This window comes from Vanacampus margaritifer, chromosome 17 (assembly GCF_051991255.1).
Source record: "Vanacampus margaritifer isolate UIUO_Vmar chromosome 17, RoL_Vmar_1.0, whole genome shotgun sequence".
Classification (NCBI taxonomy): domain Eukaryota; kingdom Metazoa; phylum Chordata; class Actinopteri; order Syngnathiformes; family Syngnathidae; genus Vanacampus; species Vanacampus margaritifer.
The window spans coordinates 10,264,306-10,290,878 of record NC_135448.1 but is presented as its reverse complement, the minus strand read 5'-3'; the positions used below and the strand labels follow the sequence as shown (position 1 = coordinate 10,290,878).

Sequence of the window (26,573 nt, the reverse complement as noted above, 5' to 3'; positions counted from 1 at the left end):
TTCTTTTCCTTACACGAAAGGAGTTTGAGATGTTTAACAAGCGGCTTGGTGACGTCTCTCGACACATGCGCATCCCGCTGCCTGTGACCAATGTCCTGTGGGAGCACTGCATCCGCTTGGCCAACAGGACTCTGGTAGAGGGGTAAGACTTTGTTTGTATCATATTAAAGAGATGCTTGACTCATTTAGCCATTTTCAGCAGTAAGAACTATTTTTTCTATATTTATAGTGTGATAACTTTTTTATTTTTCATGTAGTATTATTACCTTTAAGTTCACTTTTTTTTTCATTTAATTCTCTATTTATTTATTGTTGTATTTATTTCCACATTTATTTTTCTATTATATTTATTTTTTTAATCTTGTTTTTTTTTTTTACTTTTATTTATTTATGTATATATTTTATTACGGAAGCTTATTGCATTCACTTGAGGGGAAAAAAAGTCCTGTTTTTCTGACAAATGTTTTAGGGAGCTTTGTTTTTTTGAATATTTTTCTCCCTTTTTTTCTGAGTAATTTTTCACCGTTTTATAAAATAATTATTTTCCTGTTTTTATAAATACTTTTTTTAGAATATTTTTTGAAAGGGGTTTTTCCCTCAGAGATTAGAGAACAAACCACAACACAGTATACACATTCACTCCTCTATTGAGAGCCAGTAGGTAAACATGACCATCTTATTGCATATGGAGGTATGCGGGAAAGTGTCCACTTCCGCTATTAGCGAGTCTGCAACAAGTCACTTGGAGAGGTAAAATAAATAAATAATGTTTTTTTGTTTTTTTTATAATTTTTTTTCCCGTTTTTTTTTTTTTTCTTTTTCCTGTTTTTTGTTTTAAATAATTTTTCTCCCTGTTTTTCTGAGTAATTTTTCCTCCAGTTTTTCTGAATAATTTTTTTCAGCCTGTTTTCCGGAATAATTTTTGACAGAAAAAAAAAATCAGTAAAACAGAAAAAAATATTCAGAAAAACAAAATAAAAAAAACAAAGCTCCTCCCAAAAAATTGTAAGAAAAACAGGAGTTGTTGTTTCTTTTTTCAAGTGAATGCAACAATACGCTTCCGTAATTTTAAATGTTATGTTTGAGTTATATTTTTTCCACTTTTATTCATTTATTTATTCAGACATTTTTGGTCATCCATTTGCATGCACACAACACAAATCCAAGATTCCTCCCAAAGGCTGTCACGCACAACGAACACAAACACATACAGTATACGTCCATCCCACACGAGAGCGGTGCCGACTCACTTCGCAGGGTTCCTTTGGGACCCGCCCTTTCACAAAACAACTCTACATTCATCCCCGTCTCCTTTGCTTTGCTCGGCTGCCGTCTCTTCCAGACTCATTCGGGAATTGCATGACACGGGCCACTCGCGCTAACTGTAAAATGCTCTTGACACATCGCTTTGCTATGCATTTCATCACTTTTTTCGCGTGTAAACACCAGATATGGCTTTTGAGGTGACAGGAAAGGTCTGCGTTTTTTTTTTTTTTTTTAATACACTACCTACGTCCTTGTGTTTGAGTGGACGTGTGGAGTGGCTTGTTACATCGGAGGTGTGACGAAGCCCTCTCATATCTCACAGCACATTTCTGAGTTTATACCAGCTTGAGGATGATGAGAGGCTGCAGTCAACCTCAGTGTAAAGGGCTTCATGTCCTATGGTGATTTTTGGATGTTTTCAAAAATTAAGTTAAGGTAAAAAATAAAATAAAATTGTGGATCAGTGGCTATTAAAAAAATGGACACATACTAGGAAATTTACATTTGAGCCAATCAGTGTCTACTTGCATTCATTCACAGTGCCTTCCTAGCTCCCTTTTTTTTTTTTACGCTCAAATGTTTCTCTTAGCATTTTCCTTAAAGAAAAATGCTGCTCCCCCTGCAACAAGTAGTAAGTCACCATTTTCTCCATTTCCCCTCAAGCTGATCAAAGCGCTTCCTTGAGAGGCGTTAAAGGCCATATGCTGATCAAAGATAACATCCGGTGATGCAAGGTCGAAGTCAGCCCGAGTTATTTGAACTTGAATAGATACGGCAACGGTAAACATGAAATAATAACCTTTCTCCCTAATATGGTACCTTATCACCCACCTACCTGGTACACTTCTGATGGCTGTCCATTTAAGGTTTAAAAATACTTCTTCTTTTTTTTTGAGGCCCCGTGATGAGACCACAGAAGATTTTAATAGAGCTAAGAACAAACAAAAAAAAAGCATTTCAAAATGTTATATTTCTATATACACAATTGCAATGGGGGCACTTGCGCATTCTATTCAAAATGTACACATCATGAGTGAAAATGTATCAAAATGTATGCGAAAGTAGGAGGCAAAGGTTGCTTGAGTCAAGCTTTTGTCACTAGTTGAAGCTTACTGTAAAACTGACAAATATAATAAAAGTGAATCCTTTATGGCAAATGGTTCAACCAAACCATAATTACATCTAACAAAAACTAGCTTTATGCTAACATACAATGTGGAAAAGATCGGCTAATGGAAATTACCATAGCTAAAGGAATGTTAAGTCCAAATGTTTTTGTTGTTTTTACACACAATATGTTCTATGAGACTCCACTAGTCTAGACACAGTATTCTGATTAATATTGTGTTCGTGAAATATGAATTAAACAGCAGAATCCAGCCATTTTTCTCCATATCATGAGGCGGCCATTTTGCCACTTGCTGTTGACTGAAAATCACATCACAGTTGACTTGACAGTGGCAAACCTACAGAGACAAAGACCGTGAATGGCAAAATATAATTTACACAATTATAAACATATTTATCTATTTATTTATTATAACATTAATTTAGTCATTTGAACAAAGAAACTTTACAAACCCGACGTAATTTCGACTGACTGTGTTAACCAGAACAACAATTTATTGGAATCAGCCATTTTGTTGTTTACATTCGCTTTACACGCGTTGAGGTTGCAACCGGGAGATTCCAAGGAGGATATATCCAATTTCCTACCTTCCCCGAATGCAGCACGAGCTCAGCTTACTGAACTTCACTTGACCCAAACAGGAAACATGTGAGCTTTGATTGGTTGTTACCTGAGAACTGAGTAACTGTGATGTCATTTTCAGTTGACAGCAAGTGTCAAAATGGCCACACGGGTGGATTTTTCTGCTTAATTCATATTCCACAACACCAATATTAATCATAATACCATATTTAGACTAGTGGGGCACATATTTCAAAGAAATGTGTTATGTAATTTTATTTTATTTTTTTAAACCCGCAACACTAATGGGTATAAGATGCATAGAATATGGATGAGTAGATACCTAATGTCAACTTTAAAAGCCTTCTGATGAGATGCCGCAGCGAGTTCCGAGCACCATTTGGCTTGTGGCGCCTCCATGGCACGAGGGCGTCTGTGATTTGCCGCTTGAAAATGAAAGCAGCGTGGTGCCATCTGGCAACGCCAGCGCCACCAAATTCGGCTGGCGAGTCCGAGCAAAGGATGATGACGTTCTCTGAATTTCCTATTTTGTAGCTACGCCAACGTGAAGAAATGCAGCAACGAGGGCCGAGCCCTGATGCAGCTGGACTTCCAACAGTTCTTGATGAAGTTGGAGAAGCTGACCGACCTCAGGCCCATTCCGGATAAGGAGTTTGTCGAGACCTACATCAAGGCCTACTACCTGACGGAGAATGATATGGAGCAGTTCATCAAGAACCACAGGGTGACGCATCCGCACTCATGCTTGAATATGTATTTTTGGCTGTCAATTTTAAGCATGTTGCTGACAAAACCAGCGTAAGCCACTCTTGTGGACAGGTTCATGCTAAAGTGTGGGCTAAGTATTTACATGATCAGTGTTGTATTTGTAGCATTTTTCCCTCAAATTGAAGTGAAGATGTTTTTAGTCTGTATTTTTTTCCATTTTATTTTTAATTGAATAAGAAGATACTTAAAATATATATATTTTTTACTTTCGGTTTTATTTAATATATTTTTTAAATGTTTTCTGATTAATTTTAAAATATTTTTTTCATAGTTTTTCTGAATATTTTTTCTCACCTTTTTTTCCTGTATTTTTTCTGATTCTCTGAATTATTTTTTTCAGTTTTTCTGAATAATTTTGTTAGAACAGAAAAATAGTCAGAAAAACAGGATTTTTTTCCCAAGTGAATGCAATACGCTTTTGTACGTTTTAAATTTATATAATTAATTATTGTTAATTCTATGTATTTATTATTATTTATTTATTTATTTTACATATTTTACATACACATTTTAGCCCTCGTATTTATTTATTTATTTGTTTTTATCTTATCTCCGAATGACTTGGCCTCAAAAAATGAATCTTTTTCTTTCTTCTTTTTTTTTTAAATTTTCTTTTTCTCAGGAGTACTCCATGAAGCAGCTTGCGAACCTGGTGAACGTTTGTCTGGGCTCCCACATAAACAAGAAGGCTCGCCAGAAACTTCTGGCCGCCATTGATGACATTGACAGGCCCAAGAGATAGACCACATCCAAATGTACCAAGCAGTTTGATGAGATGTAAAAAAAAACAGTAAAACAAATGAATCATCTCACGTTAACCAAATGCTTCGTATGATGGATGTAGTAATTTAGTGTGCATTTCATATCCGTACAACAACGCTCATTAAACAAATTTTTCCAGTTAACTACCAGGATTCACCGTGTAATAAATTACATGACGGCTCACGTCTATTTTTTTAATTATGTTTTACTTGCTACACAAGCACTCCAACTAATAAGAACTAGATATTTGTGCCTGAACGGCTCCTGCTTTCCTTCTTGTTTGTTTTGTTAAATAATCTTTAATATAATTCAAATTTACAGTTACAGTTTCTCACAAAAGGGAGTACACATTTCTGCAGATTTGTAATTGAAAAAATGACAATAAAAAGTAGTCAGTAATTTATATAACAGTGTAAATGTATTGTTCCCTCAAAATAACTCAAAATTCAGCCATTTCATTTAAAAAAAATCAAGAGAATGGGAATTACTGGAACCATGCCATGTGGTCTGATGAGACCAAGATAAAATTACATATCTGCAGAAATGTGAGGGAAGTACACTCTTTTTTGACATACTGTAAATTGTATATATGCACCACTTAGAATTGATTGTGTTCATTATCATGTAGGATTTTTACCGTCCATGCGCCACATTATGACTTTGCAATGGAATACTGCAAATGAAAAAAAAAAGAATCTATAAATGTTTGTATTCCTGATTGTGCATCATCTTTGGAGGAGAATCGTGCAAATGTGAATGTTTTCAACAATGTCTATTTATTTCCAGCTTTTTGTGTTTTATGTAACATCCAGGATGTGCTGTGCTGTTTTGTTTCTCTGTCATTATCATGAATTTCATGAAATGAAAACAAATGCAAATAGTACTTATCTATCACACAATTTGTCAGTGCTGCAATCATGGTTGAATCTTAATAATAAAACACGCACTGCACTGAATTGTTTGCTTGGATAACCTTTGTTGTGTATGGTTGCAGTCTCATCAAAATACTGTATTCCTTTCAGTAATGCTGAGCTCCATTCTAATGATGCAACACTCAACCAGGAGCTGGAGGACACTGTCAGACAAATTAATTGGGCCTCCTGTGTGGTTAGAGTTTCTGTGCATTTGTTATTGGCCAAAATCCAATAGGAAGTCAATTGGAAACTGGCCCAATTTTTACATTTTTACGTTTTTAGAATGTCAGTTTCGTCCCAAAAACATAATGTGAAAAAAGACAAAATTTGACGTGTTTTTCATAGGGGTGCACCGAAGAAAAAAAAAAGATTTTCATAAGAATCACAATTCTCATACGATTCAGAATTGATATAAAATGTTCTAAAATAGATTTTATTTAAATTATTTTCCTGTCTTGCCCTTGTTTGTGTGTGCCTTTATTTGCGTGTTCATGGTGTACACGGTTTGGCCACTTAGAGACAGTGTGTTTCCGCACGTTCTGATACACTGCTAAGTTGTAGCCACATTAGAGCGTAGAAGAAGAAAGTCACAATCAAGTTATGCCAACCAAAGTTTTTTTTTTTTTGCAGCGTATAAAGAGCATATGCCGGTGAGTAATGTTAACTTGCTTCTCTGTCTATACATTCCTGAAGCGTTTTGTATGAATAGCCGTTCCTTTGAGTGATAAAAGTGCTCCCAGTAGCGCGCTAATTAGCGTTAGCGAGTCAATGGCGCTTTCCATTGTGTGTTAGCCTAGAGCTAGCTACCTTCGGGAAGCAAGCTAAACAAAAGTGTGTTTGCATTTTACTGGGCACTGTGTGTACTTTTCACCGTTTTGTGTGTTTAGATTTACAGTTAACCTCAACTGGAGTGTAATAAACGGCTTGATACTGTAACAATATTATTGTTAGTTTGAGTTCATGTTGGTTGGGGGACTGAGGATTAGACACACACACACACACACATATATATATTTGTATTTAATTTTTGTATAATTTCTATTTTCACTTTTATTCATTTATTTTGGCCTTTTTGGACCTCCATAGTATCTGCGATGAATCACATGGGGAACGTTCTTCTTCCACTAGTTGCTCACCACCCACACTGCATTTTCCAGTTGTTTGCACAGTCAAAGCTTTTATCAGTCTGAAAACGGGAAGAGGCACACATAGTATTTGCAGAGGTCATCACATCACATTATGACGGAGAAGGCCATGCATGATTCATGGCGCACGTCTTGAGAGGCTCATGAAGTCGCCGCCTGTGACCCCTCACGCTTTCAAGCTATACTCAAGCAAATATATATTTCCTGATACTTGCGGCACTTCACCCGCTTTGTCACGGCTCGACGTTCAGGAGAATATAAACGATGATTTATGCAAGTTGTTCAGAACATGTATATTGTCTCATACACTAGTTCAAGTTAGTCACAGACACATCTCTGATTAATGAAATAAACATTATTTAGCTGTATTTCAATAACCTAACGCCAGTTCTAATTCCCTATCATGTTGAGTGGCATTAGAGAGGAAGACGGCTAATTGGATGTGCCGCTTCAACTGTGAAGACAGCGCCTTGAGATCGTTGTTCCAGCAAGAAGCCACTGCTAATTTGCTGCCTGACTAGCTGAGCTCGGGCGGAACAAATGTTGTGTGCGCTCGATGACATGAGCAGAGCGGCGCACTCAACGCTGACAACATGAGTAAACACTTCAGGTTCAACCGGATTTCTCTGGGTTGGTAAAGTTTTTACGCCTTGAAACTGTAACTGAATTTTTTTTTTCTGTCCATCATAACATTCTCAACGCTATGTCTAGCCTTTTTTTTTTTTTTGCAAAGCAGTAACTAAATATTGTATTTCTTTTTAATTATTATATTTTTTTTAGCCTGGCAAGCCACACCCATTTGCAAATCAAATTCATTCACAATTCTTCACAAATAATAATTCCACATAATAGTCCATGTCGTGACCCCTCATCGTCATTGCAATCAGGATAATCGAGACAGCAAATAGCTGTGTGGTTCATTTGTTCTATCTATTTTCTTTTGTCCTCATTGGGTTCATGGCTACACTCACACCCACACGTGTTATTACAAAAATCGAATATTCTCATATCTTTCAAATTAGAAATTACAGTGAACCCGAGAGAAACCTCTAAGAGTTACCTAGAACCGGTTTGCATTTCTAGCTTCATAAACGCTAAAGCTGCCACCTGCACATTGTTGAATTAAGCCTGAAAGTCAATTGAAGGTTTAACACAACCTGAGCCCACCTGCCGCTGTGACATCTTGTCTTTAATTGACAATTACCAGCACCAATCTTGGCTTCTCTCCATTAGAGACCAAGAAAGTGGATTAAACCCATTTTGGGGAGAAACATGGCGTCTCTCAAACATCACAAAACACTGTCTGTGAGTGTACTACTAAGCAAACAACACAATCAATCTCGAAGTTGAAAAGACAAAAACTTAATGGGGAAAAATACAGTAATAATTAATAAATAAAATAATTAAAGTAAAATGCGAATGCAATAATTATAACATGATTCATATTGATAAGTGTAAATTCTTGCAAATGTCACTGAATGTAATTTATAATTTTTCATTTTCAGTTTCAGTCTGGGATAGGCTCCAGCACCCCACCCCCACCCCCCCGTGACCGTTTTGAGGACAAGCAGTTAAGAAAATGGATGGATGGATGGAGTTCCATGGACATTGTGCTGCTCCTTCTGGTGTGTGCACCTTGGCCACCTGGGGGCACTATAATACAGACATACTGATATACAGTACTAAAACTCTATGCGTATATTTAAATAATGCCATCAAAATCTATATATATATAACTATCTGGATTTATAAAAAAAAAAATTCCACCGTAAAGTAGATCATGGCTTTGACACACCGCCGTTTTTTGTACAGTTAGCGCCAGTGACCAGTTTTGCATCTGCACCTGCAGCACGCACACATGCTGCATGTGATTAGAAACACCTGTTTGCTGCTGCTGAAAGAGGAAGAAGAGCAGATCAACGCTTGGCCACAACACAAAGGGTTGAAGGTACACCTTTTTTGCCTCTCTATATAGAGTATGCAAAAGACAAGAGTTGTACATTAACCTTTAAACAAAATAAAGAAATAATTCCAGCCTGGAGATGCTCCAATGTGTGCCACTAATGTCATCAGCTCAAAATGGAGGACAAAATGTTCATGATTCTTGACACGACGAGGTTAAAAATAGCTTTCATTATTCTTGGCTACTATTGATTTTACGGGTTTAATCTCAGTTCAGAAAGAGAGTTTGGCTTTAATGGAACTCCATATATTGTCATTCCACAGAAATTTGGAGAACAAATAGTCATGATGTCTGCTGCCCCTTTTGTAGCATGCTCACTTGTTTTGTTTTTTATTATTTTAAGTGGGCCTCACATAGTTTATTTATGTATATTTCTTGTTATGCAGAGGTCCAACTCTCCTCAGTCTTCAAATTCTGGGTTAGGCACGATGACGACGACGACTTTAGCCTGTGTCGTTTGTAAACAGCACAAAAGAAGGTACGAAGACTGCATCATCCATCATATTTCATCTACAGGAAATAAAAACTCACCCATGTTTTTTATTTATTTATTTATTTATTTTTAATGAAAGTTGTGAGTTAAAGGGCAACCCAAGTTGTTTCATAGAAAAGCTCCACCGACAAGCGACTGCTCCCGGGCTCAGATAATTAGCATTTTGCATTACAAATCTCATTAGCATGTAACAAGGGAGCAAGTGCTGAACGAAAGATGTGAAGGAAGAGGTTATCAGCTCAATGATGTACCGTAGCACTGTTTCTGTTCTGGGGAGTTTTCTCTTTCTGTTTTCATTCTTCTTCTTCCGTTTTTGGACATTCCCTCCTGTTTTTCAATGTGTAGATATAGATTTGTATTTTTCAGATTTTTGCTTTTTTTGTATAAAAAAAAAACAAACAAAAAATTATTATTATTTTTATTTTATTTTTTTCAAAATTTTATGTATTTTTTGTTGGTCAAAAATACATGACTACAATATGTTCTACGTAAGTATTAAAAGACAACATCGCCCGCCTTTGGCAAAATGTGTTGTCCGCACTGGCAGCACCGGCCGTGCGAGTTAAACCAAGGAAGGTGCTGCGCTGTGTGCAGTCGACACTTCACTGCCACGGCTCTCCTCAGACATTTGGAAAAAATCCCCATCTGAGCAAAAGCTCCTTTTTCTTCATTTCTGCCACATCCACTTTGGGACTGTGAGAATGCCTCGGGTGTGTCATTCCTCTGCTTCGCTGCAGAGTAAGATGAATATGGCAGATGCGCGATCAGCTCGGGGCCATCGTGATACACTTTAGATAATGATCATACAGACAACATTGGGGCTTTGGACGCACAATGCTCATTTAGGATGATTATTTATGAGTGTTGCCACACGTCGCTTTGTGCAGACTTGAGGGATCAAGCTCAATTCAAAGATGCAATGAAAATATTGATTGCGGCGCGCTTTGTGGATTTGGCCTTTTGGTAACGAGAAAGGAATTCATGTAACAATTATGAGCGAGCTCGCGGAGCAACAGTTGATGATTCATCCATGGAAACAGTAAAAGCATTTCATACGCTTGCTCCGAATGAGGCCAGTACAGTATTCTACTGTATGTGATTGCGCCCAGCCACTACGTATTGTTAAGTGCACACTCAGTCGGGCAATCTCTCGCGAGCAGATAGCTGCTGTGCTACAGATTAGGCCGAGCGAGGAAAGAGTTTGATGGTTTGATTTTGTGTTCTTTGAAGCGGCTGCACCGAGCCCAGCAGGGGAGCTCGGCTCTCACTGCACATTTACGGCAGCAACAAATTATCTTTTTTTTTTTTTTTTGAGACTTTAAATATGTAAAGGATCTCATTGTGACTTTAATGTCCTTAAAAGGATTTGAGATTATATACGCGACACGGTGATTGTTATCTATACATCGCAGTCTGCCATTTTAGTGTGCATAACACAATGACTTGAAACCCAATAAACTCATTTGTGCTCTGCCCTCATTTCAATTCTTTGCCATCCAGTGTCCAATTAGATCTGCAGTATATTGGAAAAGGTCATTTAGCCTGTTGGCACAAATTATGCACCCAGAAGCTAATTATCCGCTAGTATGAACTTGTTTCTTTTCATTTTGCTGGCTTATTAGATATTTATTATGCTGTGCCCAAAACAACCAATTCCTTCAAATACATTGATTGCATTTGTCGGCAACAAAAGTGAGTAGACCGCTAAGTGAAAATGCCCAAAGTGTCAATATCACAGACTTGTCTTTTTTTCTCCTTACTTGTTTTCCGCCACACACGCTAAGCACCATCTGAACCAAATATGTTTGTCTTGGTCTCATCAGACCGCAGCAATTTTTTTTGCAATAATCCATGTCCTTAGTCTGCTTGTTATGAATTTGCACAGTTAAATGAGCTGTGCAATGACTACTTTTCATTGTACGGTCATTTCTTAAATTGTCCCATGAAAAGATATAATTAAATATTTGCTGAAATGTGAGGGGTGTAGTAATCACTTATGTATTATTCTGTTTTATGTTATTTTATTTTTATTTTATTGAACATGTGTAAGATGCGTACCAGAATTTATAATAGTCAGGGATGTGATTTTTCCGCTAATTCGTGGAATTCCGCTTTTTTTATCTCCAAAAATAAAAATTTAAAATTTCCGATATTATTTTTTTTTTTTAGTAGTTCATTGTGTATGCACATGACTCCGACAGATAACATCTTCTGCTATAACAAAGACATTTGTGGTATGTTCTAACATGAGCTACTTTTCATTTGGTCATGATACAATTATTTGTTCATGAAATTTGAACTCTTCAACATTATTATGTGTTAACTTAGTAATCACATTAGTTAGATATGATGATATTCTCAGTGATAGTTTTTAAAAGCAAAGGCAGTCCAATGTTTTTGAATGTGACTGATTTTGACTAGGGCAGCACGGTGGCTGACTGGTTAGCACGTCCGCCTCCCAGTGCAGAGGACGTGAGATCGAGTCCGGGCTTCGGCCTTCCTGGGTGGAGTTTGCATGTTCTCCCCGTGCTTGCGTGGGTTTTCACCGGGTACTCCGGTTTCCTCCCACATTCCAAAAACATGCATGGCAGGTTAATTGAACTCTCCAAATTGTCCCTAGGTGTGAATGTGAGTGTGGTTGTTCGTCTCTGTGTGCCCTGCGATTGGCTGGCAACCAGTTCAGGGTGTACCCCGCCTACTGCCCGAAGCCAGCTGGGATAGGCTCCAGCACCCCCGCGACCCTTGTGAGGAAAAAGCGGCCAAGAAAATGGATGGATGGATGATTTTGACTAAAACTGCCATTTTATTTGGGATAGTTCAATATACATTGGAAATTTATGCTGTTGTTTTGTCTATTTCTTTGTCATGTGAGTGCATTGAAAGTACTTAAAAACACGGAAAACCCATGAGCTGGACCTAGCTGGGTGCCGGCGGCCCCCAGACCCCCGGCTAAATTTTCAGATAATTTCACTTTGGTCAAATCACATCCCTGAATAGTTAATGCAATTAATTGAATCCATCTGTTTTATTTGTGTTTTACTAAATGGACCCCAGGAAGATTAACTGTCAAGTTTATGAGCGCTAATGGGGATCCAAAATAAACAAAACAAACAAACTTTTGTGATGTAATGAAAACACCTGCTTGGTATAAATTATTATTATTATTTTTTTTATGTCCTGTTTCTAAGCTCTTCTTTTACGCACTCACGCTGACTTTTATTACCAATTTTCTGACAGTTGCTGCCACGCTGAAGCCATCAGGAGCCTCCATCAAATGGCAGACGCTGCCGAGCGCTGACATTTCAATGAAATTTCACAAGTCTGCCTCACAACAACAACACGGAGGTTATTCCAAGCTGTGACTTCCTGCAGAATGCGATTCCACTCCTCCGTCCATCTTGAGCAGAAAAAAAACCCATGAAGTGGTATGTGCATGCAATTATGGAGATTTCCTCCTCATTGTGTCCTCATTGTAGCACAAGTGCTTCATCTAAGCCCTCATAACACTTTGCATACAATTTGACTTGAATGTTATTATATAAGATCTGTTCCCGGATTTTTTGTTATGCTGTGAAACAATATTTATCAGAGGAATGAAGACGCAGCTCCACAGGCGTCAAACTTCCTCATTATCATCATCATCATCTCCTCATCAAGATCATAGCGCCAGTGAATGAATTCAAAGGAGGATGATTTGTCTTCTTCTTTTGGGCGGCGTCATTGGGATGCAGCGGAGCCTGAAATTGCATATTTTACACTGGCGTCTCTAGCAAGGCAGAAATTATTGGCATAAAAGGAGTGAATGTGGCGCCCTTACTATGATAACAACTGTGACTTGAGGTGCTTAGAAGAAATGACAGTCAATTCCGACCTGTATTAGCCATCAGATGGCGGTTGGAAGTATAAATAAAGTACAAATAATGAAATACAGTGAGTGGTGCCTTGAGACACTATTGACGAGCCGTCGTTTGTCTATGTTATTTGTTTTTGTTTTCACAACAAACAGAACAATTCTATTGGAAGTTTAATGTCAAAACATAAGGCAGAGAAAATTACACATTGTGTATTTAAAACATCCACATAACTTTGCCTTAAAGTCTGCTAGCTTAATGCTAACACATGATGGGAAATGCCATAGATGGGCTAAAGAATAACATCTATGTGGCAGTACTCAATAAACGTTTGGACACAAACAGAAGAGACATAATAAAACAATATTCACTGGCGTATATTGTTTATGCTCTGTGAAAGTTAACTCAACTTTATTCATAATGCGCTTTCACAACAGCTGCTTTAGTTGCGCAACTCTTCTTTTGTTGTTTCTGCATGACTGCATTCCACTGCCCCCAGTGGCCACGTCAAAGTTGAATCCTGTCCATTCTTTTTGTTAGGCTTTTATAAATTACAATATCAGCGTGCCATTCTCCTTTTAAAAAAACATTTTGTTTTGTTTTTTGGAGGAGGTTGGAACGAATCAATGGCACTCCCATTTATTTCAATAGGGAAATGTTATTTGAGATCATACTGATTAAACTCTTATCTGAAGGCACCACTGTACTGTGGTAGGAAAATCGCCAACAATGAAAAATAGCCCTTCTAATCATTACCACTACAATTTACACTACAAATATAAAGTCTATCTTCTTTCCTCTCTTCTACAAAGGCTGAAAGCCAGCACAAAAAAAATGCAAATGTCACATCATTCTGCAAAATTCAAGGGGCAGAAAAACATCACTCAGTCAAGCTTTTACAAAATATTTTTTTAAACATCACATTTGCAAAGATGTCAATCAAAGCCGAGAGGGACAAGGACACAAAACGAACCACAAGAATTCACCAAACTGGTGTCACATTGCAGAAATCATATACTTGATGTATTTTGGCATTTACTAAAAAAGCGTGGCAACTTCCACAAATACAGAAAAAATTTGAGAAATGCGTGAGCATATACTAAAATAAATACTTTAGTAAATGTACTGTACTTTATCATCACAGAATGAACGTCATTTGCTTCATTTGATTGTCACTATTTTCTTTCTAACCTGCAACAAAAGACATGAGCATTGTAAATTGAGCAACCATTTAGATGATGTGATCCATGATAAAGCTTATAAAACTTTTTTTTTTTAACTGCTTCATTTTTAAAGGACATCTCCTGTAGCCTTTGACATTAAATGGTGAGTATGAGACTAAATAGCAACAATTCAGCTTTCATATATATTTGGATTTTACACACTTAAAAGATAAGCCTTTTTTAGAGGGGGTTGGGGGGGGGGGCATTTTTGTATGAGGAAAATTATTGGAACTGATCAATTAAAGTCACAGACTTAAAATGTTTACTTGCAAAGCTTGTGATCCACTGACATCGCGATGTCTATAGGGTTTAAGTTTAGATTTGGACATTTTGCCCCCAATGGACTTTATTGTTTCGGTAGTGTGATTTGGATCCTTTTCTTACTTACTGATCAGTTTCTTTGGATCTTTCTTTAAATTTGTTGGCAAAACAGTTCTGTCGATTTCTAAATCATCAATGGAGATTAGTGAGCTCAAACCCAAGCCATGACATCACCTCCACGGAGTCTTAACAGATAAGCTTATATATATATATATATATATATATATATATATTAGGATCATTTGTTTGTTTGTTTGCCCATCTTAGCATTCACTCCCTTTAGTAAACGTTCATCATTGCCTTATCAGACCATAAAACTTTGTCCCCCAAGCCCACCTCTGTACTTTTTTTTTTTTTGCAAATTCCAGCCTGGCCTTCCGATTTAAGTTGTGCATGGGATCCAGATGTAAATACCTGAAAATAAAAGCTGAACTGTTGAACTTTGCCTCATAAATATCTTTTCAAGTCGAAACCAAACATGCTCAGTCTACTCCCAAAATAAAGAAATTGGCCTCACTGTTCCAGTTCTCTTGGAGGACAGTATATTTATATATTAAATGCTTTTTGCACATGAAGCTTCTGCTTGCTTCTCAGGCCTGTGATGTTGAGCATCCGCTAAACAGTTGAACAGTTTTTTTTTTTTTTTTGTGCAGCCATGGAGCACTACACTCAGCAATGAGAAAAGATGATAAAATATTAATAGAAAACAAAATATTCATTTTTAAATCGAGTATCTATGTACACAATTCCAGAGCTTCAAACACAGATGATAATTGGTAACTTTTCGTGGCACGTGACCAGACTGGTAATGCTGGTATATTGTTCATGTTTATGTTGTGTGCACAGGGGATAACAAGTCTACACACCCCTGTTCAAATCTCCCAAGATATTTTTTTTCCACTTCTCTGTATGACTCAATTCATTAAAATATATGTTTTCGAAAATTGGAAATAAAAATGCACAACTCAAATATGTTTGCTTAAGTGTGCACACCCTCATAACTGGGGATGTGGCTCTTCAGATTTAACAAATTGCATTCAAACTTATGTTAAATGAGTCAGAATGCACTTGTCACCATTTGTAGTAGATATGATTAACCTCAAATGGAGTTTTAATGTTCTAGTAGGCTTTTCCTGACATTTTTCTTATTTCTACCTGACGCCTGAAGGTTTTGTGCTAGCACTGACTGCTATTTACGACTGCTCATGGTGTTTTTTGCACCACGGCCAAAACCTTCAATCTTAGTTTTATCGGATTAAAATGCTTTTCTCCATGTGTATTTGTGAAATTGTTGACCCCCCCCCCAAAAAAAAAAAAACTCTGAAATTAGTATTATTGAACATCTGAATTTTATTTAGGTTTAATCAGAGCCACTTTAAATGGTGGCAAATGTGTGCTGACTGCCATGTAACATGAGTTTGAATGTGTTTGGCTAATTCTGAACACAACCACATTATTTCTTATTTGTACTACTCCCAAAATATTTTAAAAAATGAATTGTACAAATTATAGGTCACAATGGTGAATTATTATTATTTTTAAATATATTTTCCTTGGTCATTTTTTATTTCACAAAATCTGGCATTTGAACAGGGGTGTGTAGACTTTTTATATCCACTGTATATTTGCGTTTGCGTGTGAGTTAGGGTACCGCATCTGTGCTCATTTGGACACAAAACGCCCCTATCTATTTTTTTTACCTGCATTCTGTACCCTTTGGTCTAAGTATGTGAGATTAAAAAGAATGGCGTCGCTCACTTGCTGTTAACGATCGTCACGATCACATCCAAATCATCTTCACATCTTCCCTAACAGATTACATTGTCATCACAGTTATTTCCGTCTCCCCGCCACCAGCGTGACACAAGTCTCTCAATTTAGCATCGCGTTGTCACAAAGCAGCTGCAATAAAGTGATAGAAGTGACTCCCCCCCAGTCGCTCCTCCGAACCCTTCGTCCACATTACGACCGGAGCGCTAAACAAATTAGCCTCTGAGATTCAGTAACTACTCTGTTGCGTATGTTCCTTCTCCTGTGCGCCGCTCAGGGGATCTCGCCCACTTTCAGCGCCACCAGTTCGGAGTCGTCCGTGTGGCGCCCGTTAAAATGTTCGCTGTTGCCGTCTTGATGGTACATATATGGAGGGACCTCCGTGATGGAGGTGGCCGTGTACGACGTGGAACGCATCGAACAGTGGTCCTTCCGTCTTTGACCCCACTCGGTCTTGTACTGCATCCACTGTCTCTTCAGAGTGGCTTGCACCTGCGCACAAACATACACATTAGTATAGAAGTTCAATTTCGACCATCATTTGTGAGTACATCAGAGTTTCTTTGATAAAAGCTCCTCCCTATTGAGATCCTCGATCCTCACTCTTGTGCTTATTATAGACAATTGAGATCCTCGATAATTTAGGAATATGATAACCATTTTATGTTATGCCTAAAGCATTGAGGGAGGTTTGCAAATGGTATTGAACATTAGACCAAAATTTTATTAATTAAAACCCTGGAGAACCCACGAGGTCAAATTTGGCCCCTATAAATTCTGCTACTCAAATAACAAAGACTTTTTTTTTTTTTTTTTTTACAAATTGAACTTCAAAAGTCCAGAGTGCCACTTCTGACCCCTGCATGGGGCCATCTAGTGGATGAATATTGCGCCAGAGTGGTGGTGACAACATGCTGTTTTGTTGAGCTGGAAATCAATCCAAACAAAACCATCTTCTCAGCAAACCATCAGATGGTAAAATTGTGTTTTTTTTGTTAATCTATTTCATATCATGTTGCAGAATGCCTAGGAGTATGTTTTATATATATATTTTGATAAATTAGCAACTCTGAGCTAGTTAAAAAAAATTGGTTAAAATTGAAAAAACATATATTTTGGTGTTCAGTGAACTTATAGTAGTCATTTAATGTATAATTCAGAATTTTCCAAAGAACAAAAGGTTTCTTGGGTTCTCCAGGGTTAAATTTAAAATTTTTGATTTAATGATTGCATTTCTGATAAAAAATCGGCAATCCTCCATGAGCAAAATGTTAATTATCTGCAGACCTTCCCAGTGCTAAAAAACAAACAAAAAACGGTCTAATTAAAAAACCGACCAAACTAATTGTTTTAATGAGCCAAAAGAGTGACGAGGACGTCCATGTAGAGCTTCGCGCTTGGCATCACAAAAACAGCGTGAACGCTGTTTGTCTCACTGACCTCGCACCACAAAGGCGCCATTGTGGACATAATGCTGGTTATGCAGTTTGGCCTTGAAATAATAACAAAAATAAATAAATAAATACATTTAAAAAAAAAAAAAAAGACAGAATGGTACCCAACCCCTGTAGCATGTCCTGATTAAGGGGCCACAATTGGACAGTTAACGCAAACAAACATTTGGATCCCATGGTGACAGTTGATGAGTTAGATCACCCTCCTTTAGGGTCGACCTTCTAGAGACACATCTTTCAAACGTTCACACGAGCTGTTCCATTAGAGGGAGGTGCTTTTGTTATGCGCGTGGATGAGAACCTGACCTCATTTCAGACTAGAGCAAAGCCACTCTGTGTTTAATTGCACATGCGTACTCGAATCTGCACCTCGTCCCTGCATTGTTGTCCACATGGAACATTTACCAGGTCTTTGCATTCTTTTCTTACAACTCAATTTCAGTTTCAAATACTCGGACTGATCATGTGGCTACCGTAGGCCTTACCACATTTTAATTACAGTGAGACCTTGAGCATTAAAGCAGCTGATGTGCAATGCGACGCTTAGTGCAGAGCTTAATGGTCATTACCACCTTGTGCTCAGGTTTAATGGATAAATCTAGTCTGTTCTACTCTATTTGAACAACATGTGCACAATATTACGACCTCTCACAGTAAAATCAGTTTGTGGCTAATGAAACCCACCTGGCATATTTAAAAAAAAATATATATATATTTTTAAAAACACCCATCCCTTATTTGTCAACAACTTTGGATAAGACTAGCAAAAAAGCAGAGCAAAGAGATTCAGGCAGCTGAAATTCATCAGAAGCGATACGAAATTAGAAACATTTCTGCTTGACAGGTGGGTTTATCACCTCCCTTTGATTTTTATTTGATTATACCTTCCATAAAATACAGCTTCAAGCATAACATTCAGTGTTATGGTAGCATGAACTTGCATAAGCCATGCTAGCAATATAACAGTCATGGCTAACGTCTGCCTCTTTTCAATACTAATGGTAGCTTAGCATCACTAGCGCTGCTAGAAGGTGGATGTTTTCTGTGTGAGTATATGACCGGCAAATGTTAGCTTAGCATTGCTAGCGCAGCTATTTTGTTGAAGCTGGTAGCTGGATGTTATTTTTTTTGTGTGTGTGTGTGAGACTTGGAGGGATTAGTAGGTGCCATTTTATAGTTTGTTAACAGTTTTAGAAATGGTTGAACAGCACTTGAGGATACTTGAGCTTCATTTAATCAATAGTTACAACACATTGACCTGTTAAAATAAAAACAAAAAAACTCAACTTGCTAAATGTGTCAAGCTTGAAGATAGCACCCACTGACTTCCTGACTGAAAGCTGATATATCATCTCTATGAACTAGTTTATGACCGCACTTGTTAGGACCGATGTTGTCGAGATAATTGGAATTTCCCCACACTTATTGCAGACACTGAAAAAAAGATAGAGGGTGGGACTAATTTGAGACATCGTTCGGTGGGAGTATGGACTTTGTGCATTTGTCCTGCTCAATGATGTTGGGTAGTCACTTAGTTGTTTAATTGCTCATTTACTTAATACAAAATTGAACCTGCTCCTGCTGTGTGTATTGCCTTCCCCTATGAGCTTATTAACAAAACAACTGGGAGCTGGGAAAATACTTTTTCCTAATGTAATTTTTTAGCCAAATGTAGTTTTACTTTTTTTTTTAACCCCTCCATTTACTGATCTGAACTGAAGTCTTACACTTTGCTCTACTATATGAATAAAGCAATTGATGAATATTGCTCACCTCTCCATTGAAGAAACAGAATATGGTTGCCACCAGTAAACCCTGCAAAACAGTTACCATTGTTAAATCTTTTACATCACAAATCATAATAATATACAGGGTTTTTCTAATTAAATTCAGCTTTTTCCATCACCTTATTATTGTGGTAAATAGCAATTCTTTTTTTTCTTGGCGAAAACAATAACCTCTGATTTGCTTTTGTTTATGTGAAGGAATTTTTGTTTCATCCAGTTAATTAGCTCTAGACATTAGCACAACACGTTAATTGAACTGCAGTGCTGTCATTTGAGGACATTGGTAAATATAGCCATGATAGACAACATTGATGTTCTAAAGGTAATGTATACAGACTGAACAAAATCGGTCCAAGGATTGACCCTTGGGGGACCCCACATGTCACGGCCATTCAATGAGATTCAAAACTTCCAATGGCCACAAAATAACTCCTTTCCTCCAAGTTGGATTTACAGCATTTTAGGCCTGTTCCATTGAATCCATCTAAAGCTATAAACAAAGGGTTTATATTTTGGACTCAAGCATATTTTTGAGCACATTCCAAATATCTATCAATCCTAAATACATTCAAACTCAATTTTCAAGCACCTCTAAAGGACTTTTTCAGCAAAATTGCACACGCATGATAGTAAGCAAAATCGATACCCTGTTTAAGTGAATGTAAAGGGCGTGACAAATTAATTGACTTTCCCCCTTTTTTGCTCCATGACATTGAGTGCGTAACTGGTTCTTTCAAGATTAATTCACACACCTTTAGGCATATCGCTTAGCGATTGTTCAGCCAATTAATCATCATTTAGAGGCAGAAACTTTATTGCTGCCTGGTCTTTGCGCTGTGTGAGGTCTACATACCTGGTAGTGCATGAGTATGTGCATGATGTACTCGTAGACCTCCCCCGCCAGCCTGTTCTCTGGCCTCCAGGGAAAAATGACAAATTGTATACCCAGAAGGGGCACCAAGATCAGCGTGGCTCTCACAGCCTTCATGTACATGTTGGACTCGGCGCGGTGTGTGTCTCTCAGCTTGGTGACCAGCACTCTGATGATGTTGAGCAAGAAGAAGAGATTCACCTGCACAAGAAGGGGACATTCACGGAGGATTTACGGAGAATCGCAAAAATGCAAATGAATTGTCATCAAAAGCCAGCGTGCGTTTCTTTGACAATGTACTGCGACGCGGGGCTATAAATAGAACAGAGTAGACTTACAAGGAGAGCTGCCACTATAGGACCGTGGACCGCATAAAGGAGATGAGTTTCCACACTCATCCAACAGCTGCCGAAAGAGTAAAAAAAAAAAAAACATCAGTCAGTGCAATCTGAAGTCCAAAACATACCATGAACGCTGAGACTTGAATGTGTAGGTTGACAGGTTTGGCAACATACTCACTTGTCATCAAAAAATGTTTTTCTTGCTACAGCATGGATGGATGCAGGCACGAGAGGAAAACCTGGGGGAATGAAAAGATGGCAGGCACATGAGGGCTCACGTGAAATGGTTGCATTTGTCATTAAGGCAACAGTAAGTACTTTTCGTACATCGACTGTATGTGTTTATGCATTATGCGGAAATAATGAAGCAACCCTGAGAAAGTACTTCTATCTTATTTCTATTTTGAATGTTCCAAACCCAACATCACTACACCGTTTCCTGTAACAATCCTCTCAAGGGAAAATGTTCACCTTTTAGTACATAAGAAAACACTTTGACAAGAGATATGATTAACTCATTCACTGCCATTGACGGCTATAGACGTCCAAAAATCATTTGAATAATTCATATTAGTTTAAAACTTTTTTTCCACTTTTGTTAACAAGAGTATAAAAACCTAGAAAAAACAATTATAGTACATGTAGAATAGATATAAAATTTGTGATCATGAGTTAACTATTGAAGTTGTGTGATTAATTACAATTGAAATTTTTAATCGCCTGACGCCCCTAATTTTTAATAATCTTTTCTTAAAAAAAAAAAGATGATTAAAAAAAATGTCTAGGTTGTCATACTCTTGTTAACAAAAGTGGGGGAAAAAGTTCAAATGAATTTTTGACGTTTATAGGCGTCAATGGCAGTGAATGAATAATAAAAAAAAAAAAAACGTAGGCGATGTAATATATTTGCCTAAACACACAAGCGGCCGACTCACCCCAGCCAAGGAAGTAGTACCAGTGCAGATGCTGCTCTTCCGCAAACACGGCCACCACGATGAGCGTGTGCAGGTAGATTCCTTCACACAGCATCCAGAAATAATTGCACCCCAGCATGTACATGTGCAAGAAGTGCAACACCTTGCAGCCTACCTGCAACGATGGCCCACACAGAGACGTATAAAGCATTTTGTCAGGCAGTTCAGTTGAAATATCTATTGGTTTTCTGTACTTCAATTTAGATGTACATGTTATAGTTCACATGGCTGGGGGGGGTGGGGGGTGTCAAATGATTTATCTTGGTCTAATGCCTTTGCATCACCAAAACCTGGCATTTGAAAAGGGGTGTGTAGACTTTTCCTATTTCCTATTTCAAGTGGATGACTTTATAAGAAGCATTGTATGATGGTTTAATGGCATATTATTTCGTCAGTCTTTTCTCACTGCGCTCTACCGATGCTATAATTACAGGAGGCTTATTTCTGTGAATTTGTCCAATTTGCTGTTTGATCCTATCAAGTGGATTTTACTGATATCTTAGATCTGACATATTTTCAACCAGAATTGCTCAACAATTTATAGTGGCGCAAAACTGCTCGTGTTTCTTACAATTTCCATCTCTGGTGTTGCTAAAGAAGAAGAAAATATGAGAAGCACCTCTCTAATAAACATACTTTTAATTTATCACCTGTTTCACATTAAACCGTGTAGTACTTAATGATTTATTTTTTATTTTTTATAATTTTAGCTCTTGTTGCCGCAGTGGGTGAGTGGTTAGCACATCTGCCCACAGCTCTAATGTTGGGTGTTCGAACTCAGCCTTGGGTCTTCCTGTGTGAAGTTCAGAATGAAATTTATCGGCCAAGTATGTAAAAAACCACAATGACCAACAGAGGGAGTTACAATGGGAAGCCTGGCGGTTTCCTAAATTAGCACCCCAGGTTTCATAGATGGAAAAACATGAGGAAGCAGTGAAAGAAAAAATGTGTGTGTTTCTACATTGTTTCCTAATGTAGTTAAAAACTATAAATTGTCCATTTCTTGAATTTTAGTGTCGTTTTTCGATATGTGCCGTGTGATTGGCTGGCGAGCAGTTGAGCATGAACTCGCCCAAAGTCAGCTGGGAAAGACTCCAGCTCACCCAAGACGCAAGTTAGGATAAGCGATTCACAAAATGGATGGTTGGATGTTTTGCTTTCCACTTTTGAGTAACGGTGGATTCCGCTTTTTCTGACAACACAACTAATTGCTTCTCTCAAGGGTCTTTTTTGTGTGTCCAAAATAGACAACAATTACTCACCCTGCTCCAACCTTTTACACAAATGTCCTCCTCACTTTATCACATTTCTGTGGACTCCAAAGAGAATGCAGATATTCCCCTTCTGAAGCATTTTTGAATTGCAGATGAGCAAGATTTGTCTGCAGCCGGAGACAATGTTCCGCTTTGCAAATCAAGCCGCTGCGGATCATGTCGATCTATTCTCCTCGTGTCTTCAGAGTCCCGACTGCTCGTTTGGAAATTGTGAAGGATCGCTCGCAGTAAAACGTAGACGAGTGAAGGAAAACGTGCGCTGCTGCAAATCAATCGTTCCGAGTTGCAAGGAGAGGAAACAAGGGTGTACTCATTTCAGTTTTTAGTTTGTAAATGCAAATAGGCTAGAGTGAGTCTCTTGAAATAGTGCAAGCAATTATTGTGATTCCAGTTTGTCTAGAAAAACGTTGTGACTAAAGATATGATGACATTTTAGCGGCAGGTTCTTATTTCAAACCCAAATGCATCTGCTGTCGGGTTGTTTGTCTTAGTCTGGCCAAGGATTCTGTGGAGGCGTTCTGCGAAGATTCAATCCCTGCCTCTCACATCTGCTTTCAAGTATTGGACTTAATTTTACTATTATTTATGATTATAGTCATTATTATTATGAATTGGACAAAAACATGTTTTTCAATTTCAATTTGAGTTGGGAGGAGAAAAAAAAAAGCGAAGATGATTTTGAGAGCTGACTAACATCGTTTACTTATTCCAAAGAGGATTAGTTCCTAAAATGTTTTATTTATGTTCTGTCCTGGTAGCGAAGCATTCCTGCAAGACAGATTTATCGTCAAGTACTAGACGTCTTTGGAGATTTGAATAAGTCATAAAGTATTCAGGGATTTTCCGTAAAAGACATAGTCCAATGGCACACAGCTAAAATGTTGCACATTAGAGGCGAGAAATAATAACCCAAAACAACAAAAAATATCATTCTATTATTTGCCCTGAACATATACAATTTTTATCATTTACAGTGGATATAAAAAGTTTACACACCCCTGTTCAAATGCCTTTTTTTTTTTTACTTGAAATTGACCATTCTTGTGAACTTGAGTGTATGTTTTGGATTGTCTAATGACCTCAAATGCCTCGCTTCAAATCAGCTGGGATAGGCTCCAGTTATCCACAATGCTAATGAGGACTAGCAGTACACCCCAAAAAAAATAAATAGATGGATGCTTTTAAAGCTTCATTTTTCTTTCCAGCATGAATAATGAATACGTTGCACCTAATTTCCCACGGTGGAACTAATCTTCCTTATCGACAGTGGCATTCGTTTATTGAACGGTACATTGGAAAGGCGCCAGCGCAAACATGTCATCCTTTGTGACAATATTCAATCTATGATGAAACTCACAGGGTTTCTGCCCACTACTTGAGGATTGTTGACCACAGCGACCAGATAAATGATGGTCAGGGCGGAATTGAGTACGAAGGAGCAGAAAAGGTTCTTGTGCAGCGTGATCCTTTGGCAGCTCAGACTCCTGCGCAATGACATGATTAAGATTGATATGTCAGCATGATGACATCTAAGGACTGCATTTTGCAGTTGCAGCATATATTTTTACAGCGATACAATCTTGTATGAGCTTAGAGCAGTGTGTGAATGCTGCGGGATGTCATTTGAGCTCAACTGCCCAAAGAAACGATTCTGTCCATAGACTCACCTTTGAATTTGCCCATGGCGGATTGTGAGTGTAATATTATTTACTACAAATATTAATTCAATGACTTTGTCACACTTTATGTAGTGTGTTAAACATGAAAAAAAAACAACAACACACAAACCCGAAAATTGTTGCATTTATATTGTTACATTATGCTTTTTTTTTCCAGAGGTCCAATCTGTGCTCCCCTTTAAAGGAGCACAGATTGGACCTTTGTTTTCCCCCTCCCTCCCTTACCATGTCTCTTTTGTCCCATCTAAGAAACTAGGAGCGCTAAATGGCGAACCGCCAGGCTTCCTGTTCTGTCTCCCTCTGTTGGTCAGTTATTTTTTCGTGTTTCTGGGACAGGTTGTTTACATTTACATACTTAGCCAATAAATCTGATCATTCACAACTGCAACCTTGTCAAAACTGGCGCCTATGTAATGTATTCCTTGCCAAATAGCCTCCGACGGGCCCAAATGTATTTTAAGTAACCTCAGACACTTGACATTGATGATATACATGTTGTTAAGCAAATTTTAGCTCCAGCCCTCCACATTCCCACGTAAGCCTCACATCTGGATCCTCTAACTTATAACATCAGGCCTCCAATACTTGAAAGGATTCTGTTCTAAAGAAAGCTGAAGTTGGAAGAAAGCAGAAACAAGCCTAGATCCAGCTTGTCAGGCTGATCTATATTCCCAAAGCAGGTCTGATGATTAGCGAATGTTTTACAGCACGCTGAGGGTGTCGTGCAGGATTCTCGGACTCCATAACCACTGTTTTTAAAATGGCAACAGTTTACAAGTGCAGAGTTCAATAATAGCAGAGCCAATGGAGAGCAATTACAAATGAATTACTGAACAACAGAAGGAACCCCAGTTGCTATTAAATTAAGTAGCTAAATAAAATAAAGCACAGCGAGTAAAGCAGCATGTGATTTGGGTCAGCTAAAATGAACAATTCCTAACCTCTTCTGTTAGACGTCAACACAATTTGCCAGTACTTGCATATGCGTTTAAAAGACACTGGCGAACAAACAAGTCACATCCGTGCAAAGAAAGTGACAAGCAAGCATTTGAGGTCAAAGCTCCCGTTATCATCTCAACATTATGTAACGATACCTGAAGTAGAAGAAGATGGCCAAAGAGATGAGCAGGGAGGCTATAGATAAGGCGTGACCGACAATAGCCATGTAAAACAGGATGTACGCTGACTGGAAACAAACACACAAACATGATTTAGTGTTACAGCACTGAAAAAGATCCCAAAGGTGCAAATCACTTTTTTTTTTTTTTTTTGGTAGTCATTTTCAAACACGTCAATTTGTATAAATTGAAATGAAAATGAAGGTCATGCTAAATAAAATGACTTGAAGGTCCTTTTTTATTTCAATGGCAAACATCATATTACAGTATATTTCATTTTGATATTGAACTGTCAGCAGATTGATTTTTAAAATATGGAGGTCTGAATGTGAGACACCATTTTTGATGTCTCAAAAGTACTCACGCGCAGTATACAAGTCAAAGTACAGATTCTAGTATAAGTAGAAATGTAGGTAGAAAAAACTACACACACTAAAATGTACTTAAAAAGTAAAAAAAATAATAATAATTTACTGTCAATTATATACAATACTCGTGCTGTTAAGAATAGCATTTATGCTATCACAGCTTTGCTAATGTTGTGAACTGAGTAACAACAACATGCTAATCAGCATTAGCATTACATTAAATAACTGAAAAAATATACCTTACTTAGTGTTTATTTTCCAGATTAGACTAATAATTTGGGAACGCTAGAAGCTTTGGGGTTTAAAAAATATATATATCTTGCGTTGCTAATTGTTCACAATATCAGAATTACCTTCAGCTTTGCTTTAGTGTTTTCATTGCAGAGTGTATAGTTTGACCAGGTTCTGTTGGTATCAGGGTGACGGAACCACTGCCCATCTTCCCCACAGTACTTGGTTGCCTTTTCTACACAAATATAAACATATATTTGACATACAATCTTACCACTACAATTACTGA

At 37.7% G+C, this 26,573-nt stretch overlaps 2 protein-coding genes and 1 long non-coding RNA gene across 9 annotated transcripts in view; 2 read left to right on the top strand and 1 right to left on the bottom strand.

Annotated features, from left to right (window-relative positions):
- Positions 1-5,463, top strand: part of vps50 (VPS50 EARP/GARPII complex subunit) — a 73,802-nt gene extending 68,339 nt beyond the window's left edge. For all 3 annotated transcript variants that reach the window (XM_077548440.1, XM_077548439.1, XM_077548441.1), the window contains 3 exons: positions 21-142; positions 3,512-3,701; positions 4,368-5,463. In XM_077548440.1, coding sequence (XP_077404566.1) covers positions 21-142; positions 3,512-3,701; positions 4,368-4,487 — 432 coding nt within the window. In that variant the 3' untranslated portion in view covers positions 4,488-5,463. The remainder of the gene's footprint in view (positions 1-20; positions 143-3,511; positions 3,702-4,367) is intronic.
- Positions 5,464-6,049: 586 nt separating this feature from the next.
- LOC144037185 (uncharacterized) overlaps positions 6,050-26,573 on the top strand; it is a 52,947-nt gene continuing 32,423 nt past the window's right edge. Inside the window, exons 1-7 of one of the 3 annotated variants that reach the window (XR_013288854.1) lie at positions 6,050-6,071; positions 6,987-7,196; positions 8,072-8,191; positions 8,379-8,514; positions 8,916-9,007; positions 12,260-12,447; positions 20,850-20,950. This is a non-coding gene — a long non-coding RNA (uncharacterized LOC144037185). Of the gene's footprint in view, positions 6,072-6,986; positions 7,197-8,071; positions 8,192-8,378; positions 8,515-8,915; positions 9,008-12,259; positions 12,949-20,849; positions 21,228-26,573 lie in introns of those variants that run through there. The other 2 variants (XR_013288853.1, XR_013288852.1) reach the window with 2 other exon arrangements.
- calcr (calcitonin receptor) overlaps positions 13,034-26,573 on the bottom strand; it is a 41,504-nt gene continuing 27,964 nt past the window's right edge. For all 3 annotated transcript variants that reach the window (XM_077548442.1, XM_077548444.1, XM_077548443.1), the window contains 9 exons: positions 26,407-26,519; positions 25,662-25,753; positions 24,246-24,372; positions 21,576-21,729; positions 20,819-20,879; positions 20,638-20,704; positions 20,282-20,500; positions 19,415-19,456; positions 13,034-16,679 (listed from right to left, as the gene is read on the bottom strand). In XM_077548442.1, coding sequence (XP_077404568.1) covers positions 16,461-16,679; positions 19,415-19,456; positions 20,282-20,500; positions 20,638-20,704; positions 20,819-20,879; positions 21,576-21,729; positions 24,246-24,372; positions 25,662-25,753; positions 26,407-26,519 — 1,094 coding nt within the window. In that variant the 3' untranslated portion in view covers positions 13,034-16,460. The remainder of the gene's footprint in view (positions 16,680-19,414; positions 19,457-20,281; positions 20,501-20,637; positions 20,705-20,818; positions 20,880-21,575; positions 21,730-24,245; positions 24,373-25,661; positions 25,754-26,406; positions 26,520-26,573) is intronic.